General features: G+C 40.2%; 1 protein-coding gene across 1 annotated transcript in view; it reads right to left on the bottom strand.

The window, feature by feature from the left end:
- ADGRV1 (adhesion G protein-coupled receptor V1) overlaps window positions 1–9,962 on the bottom strand; it is a gene marked incomplete at its 3' end in the record, with an annotated part of 181,443 nt that overhangs the window by 150,166 nt on the left and 21,315 nt on the right. Inside the window, exons 9-10 of the mRNA XM_018559232.1 lie at window positions 4,172–4,348; window positions 2,726–2,949 (exon numbers count right to left, since the gene is read on the bottom strand). Coding sequence (XP_018414734.1) covers window positions 2,726–2,949; window positions 4,172–4,348 — 401 coding nt within the window. The remainder of the gene's footprint in view (window positions 1–2,725; window positions 2,950–4,171; window positions 4,349–9,962) is intronic.

Here is a 9,962-nt window from a genome sequence, read left to right as displayed (position 1 = left end):
GCTCGGCCATGATCGGGAGCTGTACGGGCTATTGTGAATAGCCCGTACAGCACCCCTTCGGTTCTACTGAACCGAAGGGGTCCTGGGGCCGAAGCTAGCCGAAGGATCGGCCGTGAATAGCTGCGTGAATAGACCCCAAAGCTTTTGCTATGGAAACTTTAATGCTCATGGTTCAAATTCATGACAGGCAAACTACATGCCAGACAGAAGAAGAAAACGTGTGAAGCCTGCAGGATTGCTACACTCACTTTAACACTAAGAACGCCTTAATCTAGAATATATATGAAGACAGGAGTCATTTGTAGAACAATAGAAAATTGTCTTATGCACCAATGCAAAGGTTACCTGTGACGCCACACCAATGCAAAAAAAGTTCACAAGCTGTAATACAAAGGTAAACTGGACAACTGGAAGCTGAGACATGTTATTGGCGATAAATCCCAGCTCTGTCTGTATTATTATGACCAAAAACACAAACTGAGAGAATAGAAGGAAATAACAACTGATATACCAATGATTTTAGACTGTAATGTATCGGACAGTAATGGAGATAAGGGAAGGGAATATGAAAACCAGTGTTGACAGTTTTGGTAAACCATGTTAACACCCCACCAATAAGCACAAATTAAAAAGACATTCACCATGCTAATGTCCTACTTAGTTTTGAAGACATCACTAGAAAACTAATGAATACGACTGAGGCAATTAATTGACCATACGTTTATCTCATTTTCCATGCTAAGGCATTTGGTATATAATTAACAAGGACATTAATAAAATACATACCAGGCTTGAAATATTGAATGAGTTTGGAATAACAATACTCAAAAAGCCATCCTATCTCCTTATAATTCAATGCCTCGCAGAACTAAAATGAATGAAATGTTTCAACTGACTTAAGTGTAGAATTATATTTTGTGTAGAAGTTTTGCCACTTACTTATATACTGTATATACATACAGAACATTAGTAATACGAAAAGAGGCAGGTCAGTCAAAGTCTTACGTTTCAGTTAGTCAAATCTTAGGTAGCTATTGTGTTTAAAAGAGCGTAGTGATTGCCTAGCTATTGTGATCCTTTTTCCACTGCTGACATTTTAGTTGCCCCATTACTACTTGCTGGTTCCTAGATTTTACGGTTAGGCCTCTGAACATTGTGTATTTTATACTTACCAAAACATGTGAGTTAGAAGATTCAAGCTAACTAATCACATTGCATTTTTTATCTGCAAATACTGGCACATCTTAAAATTGTGAGACATCCTTTATTGCCTAAATAATATTTTTCTCAGACAGGGATGGTGAAAAAGCAGTGTTTTAGAAATTGTAGTTGTTTTACCATCAACATGACCTTTGTCAGATAAAAGTAGAACATGCCTTTATGGGCCTCAAGTACAAACAAACTAAGGTTTACCTACATCTGATAATATTGCTGCTTAACCCTTTCATGACTGAGCTTGTTTTTAGTTTCTGTTCGTAAATGACTGACACACTTTTGACATGCTGTGTGATTCTTCCACGTCAGCAATATACTTTCTTACAAAGTGCACCCACACATATTATATATTGTTTTTTTAGAGGACAGATAGGTCTATATATTTATATCACCTATGTTTACCTAACTCCTCACTTAGGACAAATAAAATATAAGAAAAAGAGGAAAAAAAGTTAAGAAAACACTTTTTCCCCAGTTTTGATTTGTAGTATTTTTTTAGAAAAATAGAACAGCTATATACATTCATTTATTTGTCTTTTATTTGGAAAAAAAACTCACATTCCTAGAATTTTAGAAATGTTTCTGTACTTCTCAGCCTAAAACTAAAAAGTGTCTCACTCCCTTCAATTGCAGTCATTTTGGCACTTAATGGCGGGACCTACAGTGTACGTCTCCCGTCACGAAGGGGTTAAAGTGACACTAAACTCAGGAGTTAAATCTTAAAAATGCATTTAAGTACCCTAACTATTAACACAAATGTATCTTATTTGTGTATCACTCAGTTGTAGATCCTCACATTATCTCTGAATTCATGCTGACCCTGTCCTTTTGGAGGTCCCTGTGTGTGTTGTAAAGTACCCACCACTCCAAGATCACTCCCGTGATGGACTATAATTTAAATACAAATTAGTAAACTAAATAGGGAGATTATAGTCCATCATGGGAGTGAGCTTAGATCGGTGGCTGCTTTACAACACACACAGGGACCATGGGGAACAAAAGTAGCCTTCCTCCAGATCTACAGCTGAGTGATACACAAATAAGATACATTTTTGTTAAGGATTAAGGTACTTGAATGCATTTTTAAGATTTAACTCCTGAGTTTAGTGTCACTTTAAATATCCGCTCCTACACTCATTCTGCTTTGTGTTCATGTTTCATAATGCCATGTTCCCTCTAGTAGTGGATACCTTTTATAATCATGAGAATATTTTCTCTTTAGTGATGGCATTGGATCAAGGGAGCAACTGTCAATGAAAAATGTCCTGCTCAAGGAGTTTCATCTAATTCTACTTTTGGATACCAAGTCTTTGCCGTGTACCACTCAGTTTGAGTACATGCATTACTATCAGTTCTTATACTTTAGTTAACACTACTACTATACCTATGCTTGCTTGACCACATATTGCTTTGAAGTTTGGAATATAAGGGGGAATGTACAAAAATGTTTAATACATATGTGTAAATGGAACATTTAATAGCTAATGTTACTTCCTAAAAAAAAACATACCTGTCCAAAGATATGATGACAGTTTCATTAAGTTCAGGTATGTCATCAGCTTTAATTGTAATATTTATTACTGTGTCGCTTTGTCCAGAAAGAAAGATCACAGAACCATTAAAAGGACTTAAGTCATCAAACGTGATGTCATTTGCATTGGAGCCAGAAGGCTTTAGACTCCAGTACACAATTGCATCTTCTCCAGTTCCATCACGATGAAGAGCTATTGACACCTGAAAGAACATGAGTAATAAAGATTAGAAAGGCAAATGGGAAAACATGTATTAAAGGAGAAACATGGGATGAGTGAAATACACTCATCCAAGTAGATAGAGCTGATGTGTGACACTGCAGCTGTCACATGTCGGCTATATTGCTTGAGAACTAAGCAAACACATACCGCTGATTGCTCAGTTCATGATCTTGTCCCTGCACAGAGCTGGGGGCCTCTGTCAGAATACAGAAAAAAGAAACAGCGGATATTGCTTGATGCCCAAGCCCTCATGGCCTAGCTTTGGAGATTTGCTACCTGTGTCTTCTGGAGATTTGAAACATGCCATGGAAGCGTATTAACTGTTGTGTGACCCATCATTGATTATGAGATATTTTAGCACATTCCCATACACAAAACAGTGTTAGTTCATGAATACTTTTCAATGTCTTATTTGTGCAGCCTGCATCATTTTCTAACCACAGAACAAGCAGGAAATCACCAGCACTCAATGATTAAAGCAAAATATGTCCCTTTATTGGACAAAAGCGTCATAAAATTCAAAGAAACCGAAGTTTCGGGGCCGCGCAGGGTCCCTTCCTCAAGGCAGAAAACATGATGGCCCCAACGACCTACATTTCTAACCACAGCTAATGACTTTACTTGACTGTTCTTTAACATGGAATTTTGCTTGTTTGAGCCACCCTGTTCTTGATTTACTCCTAATTCCTTTCAAGAGTAAGATGACAGACAGACGCCCCAATGCGCTGCTGTAAAATTTTATGACACAGTTTAAAATGTATTGAAAGATTCCTTTTTTTCCCAAATGTAACTCATACATTTATCAAAAAGCTGCTTTGGTAGTCATATGAAGCAGCCAGGACAGTCAGCAATATTTTTAGAGTTATGGTTTCATCTGTGGTAACTTCTCTTTAAAGGAGAAGTCTCCTTTATCTGCTAGGGGACCAAATGCATATAGCACTTGGTCCCTTTCTGATGTTTTTCAGTGGCCCCATTACGGAATAAAAGCACTTCTTTATTATGTTATGGCTGGCTGTAGCATCACCCCCAGGCTGAAGCCTAAAATATGGATGTTCCTGTGGGGGGAGGTACAGTGAGCACTAAGTTCCCACACCATTCTTAGCTTACTGTTCATTTACTATTATGAATGAATTGCAGGCCACTGCATGCTTGATTTTCATCTTCAAATTGAAATAGACATAACATACATAACATTTGCTCACCACCTCAGAAGAAACATTCTCAGGCTCCGACACAACGATTGGGCGATTATTCGTGAAACCAATTTCTCCATTAGCAATGTCTGAAGTAACTTGCAATGTCACATTCTGCAGAGAGCCGAGTCGGGGACTTATCGGTGGCACTAAGGGAATGGGTCTCAGTAACTCACAGGACTTAAGCTGAAATATGAAAAAAGTTCACTTGATACAGAATTCAATGTAGTCATTATAAAATGAAAAGTACACATAACTTTTCTGTCAAATTTTCAATTGCTCTTCAAGGTAAGTGAGATGTGTATACCTAGATATTGTATTTTATGTACTGTCTCTGATACTATGATATAGTCTTACATGAATATTTGTCAACGTCCCTCAAACCATGTTGAGGGCTTGTGGCCTGGTAAGGTTTAAAGGGAGGGGGGGGGGTGCATTCTTGCTGCTGCTTCCTTTCCTTTTTGTGTTGGGCCTCCTCTTAAAAATCCATACTAGTTCCTATCTAGGATAAGGGTCATGTATGGATTTTGAGTTGGACCCCAGATTTTTTTTTGTGTGTGTGCCCCTCCATTTCTGCCACATGTCGTGCACATGTCCTGCAGGAAAAAAAAAACAATAAAAAAAATGACCTGGGGTTCTGCCAAAATTCATACCAGACCCTTATGCTTGATAGGCATCTGGTATGGATTTCTCAGGGGGACCCACTCAAAAAAAGAACCGTAAAAAAAGGCCCATGGTGTAAATCCATCCAGCAATGTAGATCCATCATTAATCACGACACCCCCATAACACAAACATGAATTGTGTATTTTTATTGTTGCCCTTTATGCATTAATGATCTGCTTAGCGCTGAACAGACTTTTTTCAGGGTTTAATCATTTTTCAAGTGTTCAATGAACAATGAGCAAATCGAATCCAGGTGCACATACATAGTTGCATAGTTTTTTAGGTTGAATAAAGACACAGGTCCATCAAGTTCAACCTTTGTGTGTCTGTGTGTGTTCTGCGAGCATGTGTGTATATGAGTCCCTGTGTGGTCTAGTTTTTAACAGTACCTGTACCCCTGTATGTTACGGTCTCTGTGGACCATATCTAAATGACTTTTGAATGATTAAAGATTCTCTGCTGCTACCACTGCTTGTGGCAGAGAGTTCCAAAATGTAACCACTCTTACTGAAAAGAAGCCCTTACGCCCTTTCTGGGTAAATCTTTTCTCCACCAATTTCTCCACCACCACAGAAAGTGCTTTTAACCAATCTTTCAGGCCTTGTTTGAGGACATTTTCCTACGCTTCCTTAGTTGATGATTCTAGTTCAGAAATATTCTCTGTTTTTCATGCAAACAAGAATCTTGTATGTATACAAAATCTGCAGATTTTCACTGTGGTCTGGGAACTATGAAAAACATTCCACAGTCCCAGTCTTTTTTTTTTTTGTTAAGATAAGTTTTGAGATGTGTCATGGATCATCCTCTTGTTAAAATATCTCTTTTCAGGTTCAGTTTCTATACCAACTGTAATAATAATTCTATACTGATTTTAAGTTCCACACTTTGTTGATATAGTTAGTAGAATCCATTCTTTTCTTTACTTACAAAGAACTTTCTGTTCCATTGGCTGATACATAGGGGTCTATTCACTAAGCTGCCATAGGCAGCCGTGTGAACGACCGACCTGAAGCTAAGTGAGCCGAACGCTGTTCGGCTATTCACTTCAGGCTGGTATGGCTTATTTCAGCCGTATATCGGCTGAAATCAGTCGTACATCGGGTGGCTTCAGGTCCGCCGAACATGCTCAGCATGTTCGGCTGACCCGAAGTGCAGAAGGATATCCAACACCTGGATCGGCTAAGCCGAACCTCCGGCAGGCTACTCGCTGCTGTTCGGTCTATTCTTATAGATGCCGAACAGCAGTGAGTGAATAGCCGAATGCCGCTGAGCGGCATTCGGCTCGGCTGTTCTGCTCGGTCCCTCTGTGGTACCGAGCAGAACAGAAAAATAGTTTAAAAAGTACAAAAAAATAAATAGAAAACGATTGTGCGGAGCTAGCAGTGACAGCTAGCTCCGCCCAACTGTTTTCTATTGGCCGGCGGTTCTGCTGCCGTAAAAAAAATTAGTGGGGACCTGATGGAGAACTGCAGGTCCCCTCTGCTGATTGACAGCAGCAGTGGGCGGGTGCAATAGCTCGTTTGCTATTGGCTATTGCAAATTGAAATAGCCAATAGGAATCTAGCAATGCATTCCTATGGTGAATTTTTTTTTTATTCTGGTGACAGCCAACGGCTCCATGTCAGAAAAAAGAAAAAGCAGTGTTTCTCTCCTGGGCGGCCGGGAGACTCCCGGAGCGCCCGGGAGAGTTGGGCTGTCTGGAGATCATTGTCCCTGGTTAGCTGGTAACCAGGGACGCTGATCTCTCTGCAAGTGGCCGGAGCCAGCCGTGAGATCACGGCTGGCTCCGCCCAGCTGTCAGAAGCAGGCTGTCGGCCGACTTCGGGAGCTGTACGGGCTATAGGGAATAGCCCATACAGCAGCACTTTGGTTCTACTGAACCGAAGGGGTCCTGGGGCCGAAGCTAGCAGGAGGATCAGCCGAAGCTACGGCTAGATCCTTCGGCTGCTTCGTGAATAGACCCCTAATCTCAAAGCATAAAATATTCATCTCTGAATTTTAGAGTTGTCAAGGTGTTCTATTATGTGTGTTTTTTTTCACCAAAAGTACTTTTGGGGATTATAGCAAAAGTTAATTTTAGTTTTGTAAGACCACAGCCCTTGGATGCAAAATGCTTCTAACTTTTCCTTTTAAGTGTTGTATTGCATTCTTTAAACATTGAACTTTGTGAAGACCAATCTACACTATGGTCTATGTGAGTATTTTCTTGCTCTTTGAGATCTTGTCTAGGCTTCATCTATTTTCCATTGACTTACATTTCCTAATGAAATTTTGGATAGTACAATTTGGAAAACATTGAAATATCTTTTTATAGCCAATGGTGTCTAAGTGTCAGATGTCTATATTTTTTATAGCATTCAACTGACTTGTAAGAAGCAGTTGTCTATATTTATTATAGCCTTCCACTGGTTTGTAAGAGGCAGTTGTCTATATTTATTATAGCCTTCCACTGGTTTATAAGAGGCAGTTTTCTATATTTATTATAGCCTTCCACTGGTTTATAAGAGTCAGTTGTCTATATTTTTAGATTCTTACTTTGCTGATTAGAGAACACCATGGCTATTGGCAGTAAACCCAACACCTTGAGAGGTTCAAAGGAATTTATTATATTCTGGAACTGCCTTGCCTGCACTCAGATTGCAGCCTGACAAGTCTTTTACGTTTATATAGTGTACAATATAAAACACTAGTAAATTGTCTGGAGGAGTGCCCAAATGTTGGTACATGGCATTACATAGCATTTTATGTTTTATTTTTTTCCAGTCTATTGGATTCAGCAAAACTGTGCATTAAAATCTGAAGAAACAGATTTGTTTCCTGCAGATAAAGTCTTAACTTTGTTTTTAAGTACACTACTAATCTGAAATGGTCAGTCCATCCTCAACTGAATTTTCACTCTTTAAGTAGACGCTGAAGAGTTAAACCACTGAATGGTGTGATAAAACCTTTAAGGACTTAGAGAATTATCCACTCAGCTGCCAGAGGCAGCCGAGTGAATAACCGAGCTGTAGTGAAGTGAACCAAACAACGTTCGGCTATTCACTATGGCTTAGTACGGCTGATTTCAGCTGTACATGGGCTGAAATCAGCCGTACATCGGCTGCCTTCGGCTGCACTGAGCTGAAGTGCAGAAGGACTTTGACTTAGCAGATCCACCATCTTGATCGGCCGAGCCAAATCTCCGGCAGCTCACTCGCTGCCGTTTGCCCATATTCACATAGGTGCCGAATGGCAGTGATTGAATAGCCAAATGCCACTGAGCAGCATTTAGCTTGGCTATTCTGCTCAGTATCGTAGTACCAAGATGAATAAGAAATCAATGGGGAAAAAAAAGTTGAATAAAAGATTTTATAAATGTAAATAAATGTTAAATCTAAAAAAAATAAAGATTAAAAAAATGACAACTGGGCGGAGCCGGCCGTGACTTCATGGCCAGCTCTGCCCAGTTGTTATTCATTGGCCGGGACCTGCTAGAAAATTTTAGCAGGTGCAGCCCAGTAGGAAACAGTTGGGCGGAGCTAGCTGTCACTGTGGTCAATCAATCCCCCCAGTTGTCATTGTTTAATGATAGTTCAGCATCCACAGGCCATTTGAGGACACTGATCTGTCACTACAACTCCCAGCTGTCATTTGCAAGGCACTCGGCCAGCTGTTCGCCCCGTTTTGGCTGTCACTTCAGTCGAGCCGAAGCATATGCCTTCGGCTTGGCTGAGCCGCTCGGCTGAGACACTCGGCCACCTTAGTAAATAGCCTGTACAGCAGCCCTTTGGTTCGACTAACCGAAGCTATCAGCCAAACCAGCTCTTTGTGCAAGGTTCCAGGTTGGCCAGGAGAGAAAACCAGGGGATTCTACACTGCCTGTTGGATTTTTAGAAGACAATTGAAATTTATTTTAAAGTACACTAAGCCAGTTTTCCTAAATGGAAATCCCCTTGAGTGATGGTTGTGTCTGCCCATGGAGCTTTCTTGACTTGTGTAGGACCATCTGCTAAGCATTAAAGAGGACTGTAGTCAGAGATTGTACACAAAGCTGTTGCTCTGGGCAAGCCACAGCTGTCTTTCCAAGGGAGGTAAGCAGCTGGGGTGGAAGGTATATAGCATAACATACCTCAGGAGGGCTAGGGAGAGTGGTTAGTTTACTTTTAATGAATGTACATACTTTAATGCAGCGTTTCTCAAGATTTTTTAGTCAGGGCACCCTTTAAAAGTATGCAAAATCTCGAGGCACCCCAGTCTGGAATGTCATAGATTTTAAGGGGGACTCCATGCAAAAAACATTTCCCCTCTTTAAATCAGAGTCACCCTTTGCATCAGTAGCCTCCCTTCACATCACGAGCCCTCCTTTCAAATCAGAGTTCACCAAGTACAATAGGAAATGCTGCTTTGATGTTTAGAGAGTGTAAATATTACTTCTTGGTAAACTGACCTATAAAGTGCCAATCACTGGATTATTAGGCAGATTAAGTCTCAAAGATGTCCATAGAATGCATATCTTGTAATCTGTGAATAGGGGATTTTTACATTGTCTATGTATTTACTAGGGATTAACTTCAGGTTTGGGTCAACCCAACCTGTCAGCAGACACTAATGCAACCATTTGCCGCCATAGCACCCAGTACTAAATAATGCATTCCCTGGCCTCGAAATTTAAATCAGGTGGTTTAGAATGGTCAATAATATGGGCTCTGTTATGTGCTAGCCCCCTTAATATAAAAATGCAGTTTTCCCAGCAGGCATTTGTCGGTGTGTGTTGAATTGAAAGGGAAAGCTGACATTGTGTGATTAGGGAGACATAGTTATGCTATACAGTGCTATATTGTGCACTACAGTGCTATACACAGTGCTATATTGTGCACTACAGTGCTACACACAGTGCTATATTATGCTACATTGCTGTGAACTGCAATGTGGTGGGCTACATATTATTGTGAACCCCCATGTTCACACTGCACAAACCCAATAGTACTTTCTATGACTACCTTTTTGTTAGCTTCAGTTAATATTAGCAACTCAGCCCTCCTTGCAGTGCTTTGGTGGTTTAGTGTTTTAGGGTTTTTGTGGGAGAGATAATTTTTTAATTTTGCTAGGACTGTTTATTTTTCATTTTCTGGGTCAACAGCTTGTCTGACACAGG

Source organism: Nanorana parkeri, unplaced genomic scaffold (assembly GCF_000935625.1).
Source record: "Nanorana parkeri isolate BGI_ZX_2015 unplaced genomic scaffold, ASM93562v1 scaffold384, whole genome shotgun sequence".
Taxonomy (NCBI): Eukaryota; Metazoa; Chordata; class Amphibia; order Anura; family Dicroglossidae; genus Nanorana; species Nanorana parkeri.
The sequence above is the reverse complement of the archived record's forward strand: the minus strand, read 5'-3'. Positions and strand labels throughout refer to the sequence as shown.